The sequence below is a fragment of the Bombina bombina genome, chromosome 1 (genome assembly GCF_027579735.1).
Source record: "Bombina bombina isolate aBomBom1 chromosome 1, aBomBom1.pri, whole genome shotgun sequence".
Lineage (NCBI taxonomy): Eukaryota > Metazoa > Chordata > Amphibia > Anura > Bombinatoridae > Bombina > Bombina bombina.
The window spans coordinates 1,214,457,033-1,214,473,881 of record NC_069499.1 but is presented as its reverse complement, the minus strand read 5'-3'; the positions used below and the strand labels follow the sequence as shown (position 1 = coordinate 1,214,473,881).

General features: G+C 39.4%; 1 protein-coding gene across 1 annotated transcript in view; it reads left to right on the top strand.

Annotated features, from left to right (window-relative positions):
- The window catches only part of LOC128664079 (sodium- and chloride-dependent neutral and basic amino acid transporter B(0+)-like), a 192,865-nt gene that overhangs the window by 157,230 nt on the left and 18,786 nt on the right, over positions 1-16,849 (top strand). Inside the window, exon 14 of the mRNA XM_053718760.1 lies at positions 10,807-10,955. Within this exon, the coding sequence (XP_053574735.1) occupies positions 10,807-10,955 (149 nt within the window). The remainder of the gene's footprint in view (positions 1-10,806; positions 10,956-16,849) is intronic.

Below are 16,849 nucleotides of genomic sequence, written 5' to 3'. Positions count from 1 at the left end.
GCTGTCACATGATACAGTGGTCAGAGAAATAGAAAGCCATTTTTAAAATTTCTTAGAAAAATGAACTGATAATTTGAAATTTAAAGTAATTGTTATTGCATTGGGGCATATTTAACAATGTGCGAGCGGACATGATACAAAGTAGCGTATCATGTCCGCTGCACATCGCTGCCCATCGAAATTTATCATTGGCAATCGGCCGCTAGCAGGGGGTGTCAATCAACCCGAACGTATTCGTTCAGGTTAATTTCTGTCCGCCGCCTCAGAGCAGGCGGACAAGTTATGGAGCAGCGGTCTTTAGACCTCTGCTTCATAACTTCTTGATAACTTCTGTTTCAGGCTCGCCGGAAGCAAGGGGCCTTAAAGGGACACTAAACCCAAAAATTTTCTTTCATAATTCGGGTAGAGAATACAATTTTAAACAACACTCCTATTTACTTCTATTATCTAATTTGCTTAGGCCTAGATTTAGAGTTCGGCGGTAAAAGGGCTGTTAACGCTCCGCGGGTTTTTTTCTGGCCGCACCATAAATTTAACTCTGGTATCGAGAGTTCAAACAAATGCTGCGTTAGGCTCCAAAAAAGGAGCGTAGAGCATTTTTACCGCAAATGCAACTCTCGATACCAGAGCTGCTTACGGACGCGGCCGGCATCAAAAACGTGCTCGTGCACGATTCTCCCATAGGAAACAATGGGACTGTTTGAGCTGAAAAAAAACCTAACACCTGCAAAAAAGCAGCGTTCAGCTCCTAACGCAGCCCCATTGTTTCCTATGGGGAAACACTTCCTACGTCTGCACCTAACACTCTAACATGTACCCCGAGTCTAAACACCCCTAACCTTACACTTATTAACCCCTAATCTGCCGCCCCCGCTATCGCTGACCCCTACATTACACTTTTAACCCCTAATCTGCCGCTCCGTAAAACGCCGCCACCTACGTTATCCCTATGTACCCCTAATCTGCTGCCCTAACATCGCCGACCCCTATGTTATATTTATTAACCCCTAATCTGCCCCCCACAACGTCGCCGACACCTACCTACACTTATTAACCCCTAATCTGCCGAGCGGACCTGAGCGCTACTATAATAAAGTTATTAACCCCTAATCCGCCTCACTAACCCTATCATAAATAGTATTAACCCCTAATCTGCCCTCCCTAACATCGCCGACACCTACCTTCAATTATTAACCCCTAAACTTCCGATCGGAGCTCACCGCTATTCTAATAAATGGATTAACCCCTAAAGCTAAGTCTAACCCTAACACTAACACCCCCCTAAGTTAAATATAATTTTTATCTAACGAAATAAATTAACTCTTATTAAATAACTTATTCCTATTTAAAGCTAAATACTTACCTGTAAAATAAATCCTAATATAGCTACAATATAAATTATAATTACATTGTAGCTATTTTAGGATTAATATTTATTTTACAGGCAACTTTGTAATTATTTTAACCAGGTACAATAGCTATTAAATAGTTAAGAACTATTTAATAGTTACCTAGTTAAAATAATAACAAATTTACCTGTAAAATAAATCCTAACCTAAGTTATAATTAAACCTAACACTACCCTATCAATAAAATAATTAAATAAACTACCTACAATTACCTACAATTAACCTAACACTACACTATCAATAAATTAATTAAACACAATTGCTACAAATAAATACAATTAAATAAACTAGCTAAAGTACAAAAAATAAAAAAGAACTAAGTTACAGAAAATAAAAAAATATTTACAAACATAATAAAAATATTACAACAATTTTAAACTAATTACACCTACTCTAAGCCCCCTAATAAAATAACAAAGCCCCCCAAAATAAAAAATTCCCTACCCTATTCTAAATTAAAAAAGTTACAAGCTCTTTTACCTTACCAGCCCTGAACAGGGCCCTTTGCGGGGCATGCCCCAAGAATTTCAGCTCTTTTGCCTGTAAAAAAAAACATACAATACCCCCCCCCCCACCATTACAACCCACCACCCACATACCCCTAATCTAACCCAAACCCCCCTTAAATAAACCTAACACTAATCCCCTGAAGATCTTCCTACCTTGTCTTCACCATCCAGGTATCACCGATCCGTCCTGGCTCCAAGATCTTCATCCAACCCAAGCGGGGGTTGGCGATCCATAATCCGGTGCTCCAAAGTCTTCCTCCTATCCGGCAAGAAGAGGACATCCGGACCGGCAAACATCTTCTCCAAGCGGCATCTTCGATCTTCTTCCATCCGGTGCGGAGCGGGTCCATCTTGAAGCAGGCGACGCGGATCCATCCTCTTCTTCCGATGTCTCCCGACTAATGACGGTTCCTTTAAGGGACGTCATCCAAGATGGCGTCCCTCGAATTCCGATTGGCTGATAGGATTCTATCAGCCAATCGGAATTAAGGTAGAAATTTTCTGATTGGCTGATGGAATCAGCCAATCAGAATCAAGTTCAATCCGATTGGCCGATCCCATCAGCCAATCAGATTGAGCTCGCATTCTATTGGATGATCGGAACAGCCAATAGAATGCGAGCTCAATCTGATTGGCTGATTGGATCAGCCAATCGGATTGAACTTGATTCTGATTGGCTGATTCCATCAGCCAATCAGAAAATTTCTACCTTAATTCCGATTGGCTGATAGAATCCTATCAGCCAATCGGAATTCGAGGGACGCCATCTTGGATGACGTCCCTTAAAGGAACCGTCATTAGTCGGGAGACATCGGAAGAAGAGGATGGATCCGCGTCGCCTGCTTCAAGATGGACCCGCTCCGCACCGGATGGAAGAAGATCGAAGATGCCGCTTGGAGAAGATGTTTGCCGGTCCGGATGTCCTCTTCTTGCCGGATAGGAGGAAGACTTTGGAGCACCGGATTATGGATCGCCAACCCCCGCTTGGGTTGGATGAAGATCTTGGAGCCAGGACGGATCGGTGATACCTGGATGGTGAAGACAAGGTAGGAAGATCTTCAGGGGCTTAGTGTTAGGTTTATTTAAGGGGGGTTTGGGTTAGATTAGGGGTATGTGGGTGGTGGGTTGTAATGTTGGGGGGGGGGTATGGTATGTTTTTTTTTACAGGCAAAAGAGCTGAACTTCTTGGGGCATGCCCCGCAAAGGGCCCTGTTCAGGGCTGGTAAGGTAAAAGAGCTTGTAACTTTTTTAATTTAGAATAGGGTAGGGAATTTTTTATTTTGGGGGGCTTTGTTATTTTATTAGGGGGCTTAGAGTAGGTGCAATTAGTTTAAAATTGTTGTAATATTTTTATTATGTTTGTAAATATTTTTTTATTTTCTGTAACTTAGTTCTTTTTTATTTTTTGTACTTTAGCTAGTTTATTTAATTGTATTTATTTGTAGCAATTGTGTTTAATTAATTTATTGATAGTGTAGTGTTAGGTTAATTGTAGGTAATTGTAGGTAGTTTATTTAATTATTTATTGATAGGGTAGTGGTAGGTTTTATTATATCTTAGGTTAGGATTTATTTTACAGGTAAATTTGTTATTATTTTAACTAGGTAACTATTAAATAGTTCTTAACTATTTAATAGCTATTGTACCTGGTTAAAATAATTACAAAGTTGCCTGTAAAATAAATATTAATCCTAAAATAGCTATAATATAATTATAATTTATATTGTAGCTATATTAGGATTTATTTTACAGGTAAGTATTTAGCTTTAAATAGGAATAAGTTATTTAATAAGAGTTAATTTATTTCGTTAGATAAAAATTATATTTAACTTAGGGGGGTGTTAGTGTTAGGGTTAGACTTAGCTTTAGGGGTTAATCCATTTATTAGAATAGCGGTGAGCTCCGATCGGAAGTTTAGGGGTTAATAATTGAAGGTAGGTGTCGGCGATGTTAGGGAGGGCAGATTAGGGGTTAATACTATTTATGATAGGGTTAGTGAGGCGGATTAGGGGTTAATAACTTTATTATAGTAGCGCTCAGGTCCGCTCGGCAGATTAGGGGTTAATAAGTGTAGGCAGGTGTCGGCGACGTTGAGGGGGGCAGATTAGGGGTTAATAAATATAATATAGGGGTCGGCGATGTTAGGGGCAGCAGATTAGGGGTACATAGGGATAACGTAGGTGGCGGCGATTTGCGGTCGGAAGATTAGGGGTTAATTATTGTAAGTAGCTGGTGGCGACGTTGTGGGGGGCAGGTTAGGGGTGAATAAATATAATACAGGGGTCGGCGGGGTTAGGGGCAGCAGATTAGGGGTACATAAATATAACGTAGGTGGCGGTCGGCAGATTAGGGGTTAAAAATTTTAATCGAGTGGCGGCGGTGTGGGGGGACCTCGGTTTAGGGGTACATAGGTAGTTTATGGGTGTTAGTGTACTTTAGGGTACAGTAGTTAAGAGCTTTATAAACCGGCGTTAGCCAGAAAGCTCTTAACTCCTGCTATTTTCAGGCGGCTGGAATCTTGTCGTTAGAGCTCTAACGCTCACTGCAGAAACGACTCTAAATACCAGCGTTAGAAAGATCCCATTGAAAAGATAGGCTACGCAAATGGCGTAGGGGGATCTGCGGTATGGAAAAGTCGCGGCTGAAAAGTGAGCGTTAGACCCTTTAATCACTGACTCCAAATACCAGTGGGCGCCCAAAACCAGCGTTAGGAGCCTCTAACGCTGGTTTTGACGGCTACCGCCGAACTCTAAATCTAGGCCTTAATTTTTTAGATATCCATTGTTGAAGAAATAGCAATGCACATGGGTGAGCCAATCACACGAGGCATCTATGTGCAGCCACCAATCACCAGTTACTGACCCTATCTAGATATGCTTTTCAGCAAAGAATATCAAGAGAATAAAACAAATTAGATAATAGAAGTTAATTAGAAAGTTGTTTAAAATTGCATGCTCTTTCTAAATCATGAAATAAAATGTTTTGGTTTCATGTCCCTTTAAGCTCCATACGGAGCTTGATAAATATGCCCCATTGTCTTCTAATTGTAAGTTTGTGAATTTTGCAATTCTACTATATTCAATGATCTTTTTATGTATGTTTAATAATAAATCCTTAAAGGGATGTAGTATCCAAAACTAAAATTGCATAGTTCAAATAGAGTATACAATTATTTTAAAACAAAAAAAATCTATTGTACTTATATTATGAAATTTACTTTTCTCTCTTTGTATCCTTTGTTAAATTCCTTTCTATAAGAACATACTGTGGTAGGCTCATGAGAGTCCATGTCTTGAACAGTATATGGCAGCAGTGTCTACAACATTGTTTTAACAATATTATACATAGCAATATTTGCTCTCCACTGTATAATACCAGCGTACGCTAATGTGTGCTGGTATTACAAGTTGTAAGCAATGCGAACGCGACCTTGTGTTTGCATTGCTGGGAAGCATTGCGCTCAGGAGAGTGTGCTTCCATAGGCTCCTATGGGAGCCTCATTCTGATGCTGTCAGAGAAGACACGAGAACAGCAAATGTAAATATATATGTATATGATTATATACATATACAGTCATGGCCAAAAATATTGTCACCGCTGCATTTCTGTCAGATAATGCACCACTTCGCCCAGAAAATTGTTGCAATTACAAATGTTTAGGCATTTTCATGTTTATTTATTTTGTTTGTATTGGTAAGACACAAAAAAGTTGAGAAAAAAAAGCCAAATCTGACACATTCCCTGAAAAACTCTAAAAATGTAATGGACAAAATGATTGGCACCCTCAATTTAGTATTTGGTTGCACACCCCTTGGAAAAAATAACAAATCAATCGCTTCCTGTAACCATCAATTAGTTTCTTACACCTCTCTCAGATTGGAAGGGTTCCTTTTACAAACTGCTGTATTGCGATCTCTCCACAGGTGCTCTAGGAGATTGAGATCTGAACTCATTGCTTGCCAGTTCAGTACTCTCCATCATTTTTTGACGTGTACTTTGGGTCATTGTCCTACTGTAAGACCCATGACCTCTGACGGAGACCCAACTTTCTGACACTGGGCCCTACATTGCACCACAAAATTCTTTGTTAGTCTTCAGATTTCATAATGCCATACACACAGTCAAGACACCCAGTGCCTGAAGCAGCAAAGCAACCCCAAAACATCAATGAACCTCCACCATGTTTGACTGTAGGGACTGTATTCTTTTTCTTTAAAAGCCTCATTTCTTTTTCTGAAAACAGTAGAATGATGGGCTTTACCAAAAAGTTGTCGAATTTTGTTTCGTCTGTCCACAGCACATTCTCCCAAAAGGATTTTGGCTTCTTCAGGTCTGTTTTGGCAAACTCCAATCTGGATTTTTTGTGTTTCTGTGTCAGCAGTGGGGTCCTCCTGGATCGCTTATCATAGTGTCCCTTTTCATTCAAATGGCGACGTATAGTGCAAGCTGACACATTTGTACCCTGTGCCTGAAGGTCAGCTTGAATTTGTTGGAAGTTGATCGAGGTTCTTTATCCACCATTCGAACAATCCTTTATTGCAATCTTTGATAATTTTTTTTCTTTCATCCAGGGAGATTAGCTACAGTGCCATGGGCTGTAAACATCTTGATGATGTTGTGCACAGTGGACACAGGAACATTAAGATCTCTGGAGAGGGACTTGTAACCTTGAGATTGTCCATGCTTTTCTACAATTTGTGTTCTCAAATCCTCAGACAATTCTTTGCTGCTCTTTCTCTTCTCCATGCTCAGTGTGGCACACAGATACACACAACAGATAGATTGAGTAAATTTTTCACCATTTTAACTGATTGCCGGTGTGATCTCCATATTGTCAGCACCTGTTAATTGATACAGGTGAGTATAATTATAAATTACAGGAGCATCACAAACTTGGAATTCAATCATTTCTTACAATTTTGAGAAGGTGCCAATAATTTTGTCCAGTCCATTTTTGGAGCTTTGCGTGGAATGTGTCAGATTTGCCTTTTAATCTCCACTTTTTTGTGTCATACCAATACAAACAAAAGAAATAAACATAAGTATGCCTAAACATATGTAATTGCAACAATTTTCTGGCCGAACTGATGCATTGGCCCCTATTTAACAAAGGTCTTGCGGACCTGATCCGACAGTGCGGATCAGGTCCGCAAGACCTCGCTGAATGTGGAGAGCAATATGCTCTCCGTATTCAGCATTGCACCAGCAGCTCACAAGAGCTGCTGGTGCAACGCCGCCCCCTGCAGACTCGCGGCCAATCGGCCGCCAGCAGGGAGGTGTCAATCAACCCGATAGTACTCAATCGGGTTGAATTGTGGCGATTCCTGTCCGCCTGCTCAGAGCAGGTGGACAGGGTTATGGAGCAGCGGCCTTTGTGACCGCTGCTTCATAACTGCTGTTTCTGGCGAGTGTGAAGACTCACCAGAAACACGGGCCGTCAAGCTCCTTTCGGAGCTTGATAGATAGGCCCCATAATCTGACAGAAATGCAGGGGTGACAATATTTTTGGCCATGATGACTGTATATTTATGTGTTAATATGTGTATATACACATATTAACACATAAATATATATGTATATAAGCATATACATATATATTTACTGGGAGCGCAATATAAAGACACCCTACTTTCGCCAACTTTAGCCCCAAAATACTGCCTAGTGCAGTTATTTAATTAAAAAAATTTTTTTATTTTTAATCAAATACACTAGACTGATCTCTGGTTAATGTTATAAGTGCTAATTGCTACCGCGAGCTTGCGGTAACAATAACCAGCCACTTGTAATGGCTGAATAATTATCGCGTACCCGCAAACGGTCAACTTTGTCCGTTTGTAGACATGTGATAAATTAGAGCTCCATTTTTAATCAAGCCCATAGTGTTCAAGACACATGCACGTTCATAAGCCTACCTCAGTATGTTCTCATAAATACAAAGTAAGTTTTCTACAAAGGATACTAAGAAAAAAGTACATTGATAAATTTTATTTTTTAAATGTGCATACTAGATCAATCATAAAAGTTAGATTTTGAGTTCCATGTCTGTTTAACTACTACAGTTTTCTCCAATTTTAGACCCAACTTATTTTTGAGTCCAAGATTAAAAAAATCTAGTAAGGACAGCGGAACATTAGTGAATTTTAGAAATCCAGGAACATTTTTATAAATGTAGGCATTTAAAGCATCAAAATAATGAAAAAAATGACATGCTGTAGTTTGTTAAAGCATGTAATTTTACACTAGTGACACCCCAACCACAAATGGGTTAAACACATAGTTTAAGTATGCTGGTCCCAATCATCAGTGCTAGTCATACAACCCAGCTGTATGACTACAGCTGCTTATTGCGTGACTGGTAGTTTCCAACAGTGCCTTGTAGCTCCTGAATGCGTTTAAAAAAATTCTGTAGTTAAAGACTTCACTGTAGAGAATCATGTCCGCCCGACATTGCTAAATGCTGACAGCATACTCTTTCTGCATTTATCATTGCACAAACATTTCTGGTGAAATGCTTGTAAGGAAAATAAAAAAAAAGAAAAAAGGGAGTAAACAGCGCTTGGCCTATATTAAAATACAGGGTAGCTAGGGATGTGGAACAACCAAGTTAAAATTTATGTGATAAATGTACTAAATGTAATACTAGAGATAGGATATGTTTAAATACAATAAATTTATTACATAAATGAGAGCAGACAGATTGTCTGAGAATGCATATGTTTAAAATAAACTGAAAGTTACAAATATTAAAAAGTCATTAAAAAGTCATAAAGAGGGGAGGACGTCTCCTCAGCCTCTACTATTGAAATACTACCACTTCAGCTTTTTCGATTAAACCACCTTTAGGTAATGATACTGGTAGATCCAACACAGTCCAAGTGTCATGGATTGCAACTTATGTTTAAACACCCTTTAATCATATAAATTCGAATAATATCAAAGAGCGTTGCAATTCACCTTTCACTCTATATTTTAATAAGAGATTTGTATGAGATATTTCAGCAACAATGTCCCATTCCAATAATAAAGTAACAATATCCTTTTCAATTAAAAAACTTTTTAGATAGTGATACGATCTGTTTGGGTGCCAAAGGGTGGATTAATACAATCAATAGCGGGTTAAAACGTATTCATCATATATATTCAGAAGCCGTTCAGCATTCAGAAGCATTCGGAAACAATTTGACAATGAAAGTTCAGTGTGGGATTGATGTGACAAGCGGGTATACTTTACCGGTTCCCTTGCTGTTCAGATTACAGCGTTGGTCCTGTTGCATCTCAGCGGTCTACCGTGGACCTGTCGGCATTCGCTCTCACCTCTGACCTTGTTGGTGTGGTGACGTAACGGTTCTCATTAGCGCAGATAACCACCGCTTAGGTCTCTCCAGGCGTTTGTTTCACTTTGGGGGTTAACCGGTATCCTCTCCGCTTTCACTGATGTCAATCCGCTCCAGGCTTGTCAGTATAATGATGTGCGGTCTCTGATATCCGTGATACACTCTGCGCAGAGTATTGCTGCTAGCTGGCTTGAACTGCCAGCAGGGATGATGGTGAAATGCTTGTGCCATGCCGCCCCCTGCACATTCACGGCCAATCGACCGCTAGCAGGGGGTGTCAATCATCCCGATCATATCTGATCAGAATGATTGCAGTCCGCCACCTCAGAGGTGGCAGACAAGTTAAGGAGCAGTGGTCTTAAGACCGCTGCTTCTTAACTCCTGTTTCCGGTGAGCTGGAAGGCTCGCACGGAATATGCAACATCCTCTGATAAATCAGCCCCATAAAGTTGGGACATAGAGTTTGGATGTCGCTAATAATAGGAGCAGAGTTCAGTTATTTAGAGCAATTAGCAAACACTACGCAATGCAGACTGCAAGGTGTTGTTCCCTTATTATAGAATAATCTCCCCTGAGACTTGCTGTGGAATCTTTGAAAAATATCTCTTCATGTGGTTTCCTGGCTTTGATCACAGGAATACATAGACAAAATATAGTTTATTCAGAAATCGCTGGAGTCTTGTTCCATCAAAAACAGAATCCAGTTTAATAAAAACATCCAGTATAAAAGCTTTTTGTTTACAATAAAAACTCAACCAGTTTCAATGGAAAACCACCTTTCTCAAGAGTAATTTAAAACAAAATGTGAGCCTGTGTTGCAGCTGGGACACTTACAAAACTGGTCTTAGAGGAACACTGAGTGGGAGCCTCGGAAGTTAGATAACACGGTTGAAAATACGGCTGCTCTGTGTTTTTTTGTGTCATATGCATTAAAAGACTTCATTATTATTATTATTATTATTATTATTATCGGTTATTTGTAGAGCGCCAACAGATTCCGCAGCGCTATAAACAAAAGGGGGAGTACAACAAAACAATTATAGGGTAGAGGGCCCTGACAAAAGTTGCACTGTTGTAGTCAGCTCTTAAGAAGGTGATCTACAAACAGCTGGACTTTTAGGCTTTCATGCTAAGAGGGTTCAGGGGATTGCAGTGGAGGAGAGGAACTAGTATTAGGAAGGGTTAGCATAGGTTGTATGCGTCCCTGAACAGTAGAGTCTTTAGGGAGCACTTGAAGCTTTTAAAACTAGAAGAGAGTCTTGTGGAGCGAGGCAGAGAGTTCCACAAGATGGGAGCCAGTCTGGAGAAGTCCTGTAAACGGGAGTGTGATGAGGTGACAAGAGAGGAGGAGAGTAGGAGGTCATGAGCAGAGCGAAGGGGACGGGAGGGATAGTATCTGGAGACAAGGTCTGAGATGTAGGGGGGAGCAGTGCAGTTGAGGGCTTTGTATGTAAGAGTGAGAGTTTTGTGTTTGATCCTAGAGGCAAGAGGAAGCCAGTGAAGGGATTGGCATTTGGATATCATTAATTCTTTGATGTTTTGTCTTAAATTAAGGCATGTAAGGCGGCTCCCAACTGGGGACCTGCTCTACCTCAGCATCGTGGGCAACGGTACCAACATATGCCAGATTCTAAGAAAGAAAAGGAGGGTGAGGAGATACCGACAGTCAGTGGTTTGACAGGATATGAAAATGATGCATATTTGTAATTTGAGCTTGGAATGGATTGAAATATGGGAATGATAAGTTGTGCCATCATGTGGTTTATTATTGTCTTATAATGTATTTAAAGTAAATATATAAAGTGTTCAAAATATTGTTAAATAAAGATCAGATTTTCAATGTTTAAGTGTTGAAAAGTAATCATCATGTTAATAACAGCCCTTATGTGCAGACCACTGAACAAAACAAAATCATCCTGGGGACATCTTCTCAATCTGTGCTTAAACTGCTGTTTACGCCTCATCTGTTTGGTAAAAAGGGACAAATTATTCATCATTTTAAAGGAAGAACAAATGATAATGATCATCCCCCAGCTAGGGAGTTCAGTGGTGTTCATTTCCAATAACATGTTTATTATATGGAAAGGTTATGTAGAACTTTTACACTTATTTCTGGAAGATCTTAATACAAATAATTTTGACCTAAATTCAGTCATGAAAGAATCCCCTTTCTAGACATTGAGATATTTGCAGAGAAGGATTATCTGAAAACAACCACCTTTTTTAAAAAAAGTTGATGCAAACAACTACATTCTTTCAGATAGCTGCCACCTAGAGAAATTTAAGGAGAAAATTCCTAAGGGCCAATTTTTCATACTGAGACAAAATTGCACAGCATTTAATATTATGATATACAATCCAAGATCCTTAAAATTAAGTTTGAAGAAAGGTGTTACAATATGCAAAAAGTATATAGAACTGTAAGATCTTTAGATAGAACTAATCTTTTTAAAGAACAGAGGAAAGCAATAAAATAATAATTTTAATGAGGGGAATATTTGTATTACAGGTTATAGCATATATCATAAGGTAATTAAAATCATAATCTCTAAACACTGGCATTTGATTTGGGCAAGATCCCATATTAGGGCCTAGATTTAGAGTTCGGCGGTAGCCGTCAAAACCAGCGTTAGAGGCTCCTAACGCTGGTTTTGGCCGCCCGCTGGTATTTGGAGTCAGTGATTAAAGGGTCTAACGCTCACTTTACAGCCGCGACTTTTCCATACCGCAGATCCCCCTACGCCATTTGCGTAGCCTATCTTTTCAATGGGATCTTTCTAACGCTGGTATTTAGAGTCGTTTCTGCAGTGAGCGTTAGAGCTCTAACGACAAGATTCCAGCCGCCTGAAAAAAGCAGGAGTTAAGAGCTTTCTGGCTAACGCCGGTTCATAAAGCTCTTAACTACTGTACCCTAAACTACACTAACACCCATAAACTACCTATGTACCCCTAAACCGAGGTCCCCCCACATCGCCGCCACTGGATTAAAATTTTTAACCCCTAATCTGCCGACCGCCACCTACGTTATACTTATGTACCCCTAATCTGCTGCCCCTAACCCCGCCGACCCCTATATTATATTTATTAACCCCTAACTTGCCCCACACAACGTCGCCGCAAGCTACTTAAAATAATTAACCCCTAATCTTCCGACCGCAAATCGCCGCCACCTACGTTATCCCTATGTACCCCTAATCTTCTGCCCCTAACATCGCCGACCCCTATGTTATATTTATTAACCCCTAATCTGCCCCCCACAACGTCGCCGACACCTACCTACACTTATTAACCCCTAATCTGCCGAGCGGACCTGAGCGCTACTATAATAAAGTTATTAACCCCTAATCCGCCTCACTAACCCTATCATAAATAGTATTAACCCCTAATCTGCCCTCCCTAACATCGCCGACACCTACCTTCAATTATTAACCCCTAATCTGCCGACCGGAGCTCACCGCTATTCTAATAAATGTATTAACCCCTAAAGCTAAGTCTAACCCTAACACTAACACCCCCCTAAGTTAAATATAATTTTTATCTAACGAAATAAATTAACTCTTATTAAATAAATGATTCCTATTTAAAGCTAAATACTTACCTGTAAAATAAATCCTAATATAGCTACAATATAAATTACATTTATATTATAGCTATTTTAGGATTAATATTTATTTTACAGGTAACTTTGTATTTATTTTAACCAGGTACAATAGCTATTAAATAGTTAAGAACTATTTAATAGTTACCTAGTTAAAATAATTACAAATTTACCTGTAAAATAAATCCTAACCTAAGATATAATTAAACCTAACACTACCCTATCAATAAAATAATTAAATAAACTACCTACAATTACCTACAATTAACCTAACACTACACTATCAATAAATTAATTAAACACAATTGCTACAAATAAATACAATTAAATAAACTATCTAAAGTACAAAAAATAAAAAAGAACTAAGTTACAGAAAAAAAAAAAATATTTACAAACATAAGAAAAATATTACAACAATTTTAAACTAATTACACCTACTCTAAGCCCCCTAATAAAATAACAAAGACCCCCAAAATAAAAAATTCCCTACCCTATTCTAAATTTAAAAAGTTACAAGCTCTTTTACCTTACCAGCCCTGAACAGGGCCCTTTGCGGGGCATGCCCCAAGAAGTTCAGCTCTTTTGCCTGTAAAAGAAAACATACAATACCCCCCCCCCAACATTACAACCCACCACCCACATACCCCTAATCTAACCCAAACCCCCCTTAAATAAACCTAACACTAAGCCCCTGATGATCTTCCTACCTTGTCTTCACCATGCCAGGTTCACCGATCCGTCCTGGCTCCAAGATCTTCATCCAACCCAAGCGGGGGCTAGACATCCACTGAAGAAGTCCAGAAGAGGGTCCAAAGTCTTCCTCCTATCCGGCAAGAAGAGGACATCCGGACCGGCAAACATCTTCTCCAAGCGGCATCTTCTATGTTCTTCCATCCGATGACGACCGGCTCCATCTTGAAGACCTCCAGCGCGGATCCATCCTCTTCTTCCGACGACTAGACGACGAATGACGGTTCCTTTAAGGGACGTCATCCAAGATGGCGTCCCTCGAATTCCGATTGGCTGATAGGATTCTATCAGCCAATCGGAATTAAGGTAGGAATTTTCTGATTGGCTGATGGAATCAGCCAATCAGAATCAAGTTCAATCCGATTGGCTGATCCAATCAGCCAATCAGATTGAGCTCGCATTCTATTGGCTGTTCCGATCAGCCAATACAATGCGAGCTCAATCTGATTGGCTGATTGGATCAGCCAATCGGATTGAACTTGATTCTGATTGGCTGATTCCATCAGCCAATCAGAAAATTCCTACCTTAATTCCGATTGGCTGATAGAATCCTATCAGCCAATCGGAATTCGAGGGACGCCATCTTGGATGACGTCCCTTAAAGGAACCGTCATTCGTCGTCTAGTCGTCGGAAGAAGAGGATGGATCCGCGCTGGAGGTCTTCAAGATGGAGCCGGTCGTCATCGGATGGAAGAACATAGAAGATGCCGCTTGGAGAAGATGTTTGCCGGTCCGGATGTCCTCTTCTTGCCGGATAGGAGGAAGACTTTGGACCCTCTTCTGGACTTCTTCAGTGGATGTCTAGCCCCCGCTTGGGTTGGATGAAGATCTTGGAGCCAGGACGGATCGGTGAACCTGGCATGGTGAAGACAAGGTAGGAAGATCATCAGGGGCTTAGTGTTAGGTTTATTTAAGGGGGGTTTGGGTTAGATTAGGGGTATGTGGGTGGTGGGTTGTAATGTTGGGGGGGGGTATTGTATGTTTTTTTTTACAGGCAAAAGAGCTGAAATTCTTGGGGCATGCCCCGCAAAGGGCCCTGTTCAGGGCTGGTAAGGTAAAAGAGCTTGTAATTTTTGTATTTTAGAATAGGGTAGGGAATTTTTTATTTTGGGGGTCTTTGTTATTTTATTAGGGGGCTTAGAGTAGGTGTAATTAGTTTAAAATTGTTGTAATATTTTTCTTATGTTTGTAAATATTTTTTTATTTTCTGTAACTTAGTTCTTTTTTATTTTTTGTACTTTAGATAGTTTATTTAATTGTATTTATTTGTAGCAATTGTGTTTAATTAATTTATTGATAGTGTAGTGTTAGGTTAATTGTAGGTAATTGTAGGTAGTTTAATTATAACTTAGGTTAGGATTTATTTTACAGGTAAATTTGTAATTATTTTAACTAGGTAACTATTAAATAGTTCTTAACTATTTAATAGCTATTGTACATGGTTAAAATAAATACAAAGTTACCTGTAAAATAAATATTAATCCTAAAATAGCTATAATATAAATGTAATTTATATTGTAGCTATATTAGGATTTATTTTACAGGTAAGTATTTAGCTTTAAATAGGAATCATTTATTTAATAAGAGTTAATTTATTTCGTTAGATAAAAATTATATTTAACTTAGGGGGGTGTTAGTGTTAGGGTTAGACTTAGCTTTAGGGGTTAATACATTTATTAGAATAGCGGTGAGCTCCGGTCGGCAGATTAGGGGTTAATAATTGAAGGTAGGTGTCGGCAATGTTAGGGAGGGCAGATTAGGGGTTAATACTATTTATGATAGGGTTAGTGAGGCGGATTAGGGGTTAATAACTTTATTATAGTAGCGCTCAGGTCCGGTCGGCAGATTAGGGGTTAATAAGTGTAGGTAGGTGTCGGCGACGTTGTGGGGGGCAGATTAGGGGTTAATAAATATAACATAGGGGTCGGCGATGTTAGGGCAGCAGATTAGGGGTACATAGGGATAACGTAGGTGGCGGCGGTTTACGGAGCGGCAGATTAGGGGTTAAAAGTGTAATGCAGGGGTCAGCGATAGCGGGGGCGGCAGATTAGGGGTTAATAAGTGTAAGGTTAGGGGTGTTTAGACTCGGGGTACATGTTAGAGTGTTAGGTGCAGACGTAGGAAGTGTTTCCCCATAGGAAACAATGGGGCTGCGTTAGGAGCTGAACGCTGCTTTTTTGCAGGTGTTAGGTTTTTTTTCAGCTCAAACAGCCCCATTGTTTCCTATGGGAGAATCGTGCATGAGCACGTTTTTGAGGCCGGCCGCGTCCGTAAGCAACTCTGGTATCGAGAGTTGTATTTGCGGTAAAAATGCTCTACGCTCCTTTTTTGGAGCCTAACGCAGCATTTGTTTGAACTCTCGATACCAGAGTTAAATTTATGGTGCGGCCAGAAAAAAGCCCGCGGAGCGTTAACAGCCCTTTTACCGCCAAACTCCAAATCTAGCCGTAGGAGAGGTAGTTGATATTAACCCAAAAATTATTTTGAAGAAGGCAAACAATTTCTAAAATATCTTCATACCAAGTGAATTTAGAACAAAAGCTAAAAATAAAGAACAGACCAATCTAAAAGTGGGAACATAGAGGTATACTTTCCATGTCACGGTGGCAAATCTTGTAAATTCAGTAAAAATAAAAAAAGAAATATGGATAACAAAAACAAATAGGCTTTTTAGAATCAAAGATACAATACAATGTACAGATAGGAACATGATATACCTACTACAATGCTCATGTAAATTTCAGTATTTAGGGGAAACAAGCAGACAGTTAAGAGATAGAATGAGCAAACACATCTGGCAGATAGAAAAAGGGAACACAGATACTGTCCTGTAAAAACACTTTAGGGAGGTCCATGGAAGAAACAACAGAGAAATGAAATATTTGGGTATTTAAAAAGTTAAGCCAGATGGAAGAAAGGGGAACTTTAAAAAAAATATTCTTATGAATGAAGCCAAACTTATATATGAATTTGAGACCCTGCATCCATCAGGCTTAAACGCGGAACTTGATCTTAACTTATTTTATGAAAGATAATATGGATGTATTGATTGTTGTGAAAAAAACAAAAACAAACTGAAAACTCTTATTTGGTATTTTCATGTCTGTTAGTAACCACAGTCCATCTCTATAAGCATTAACTCTGCTAAAATGATATCTGTTCTTTAAATAAACTTACAATATTGCATAGATTTACATACTCATCAAAGGTTAGACCTAGGGATATTGTGTAAATAAATAAATATATATA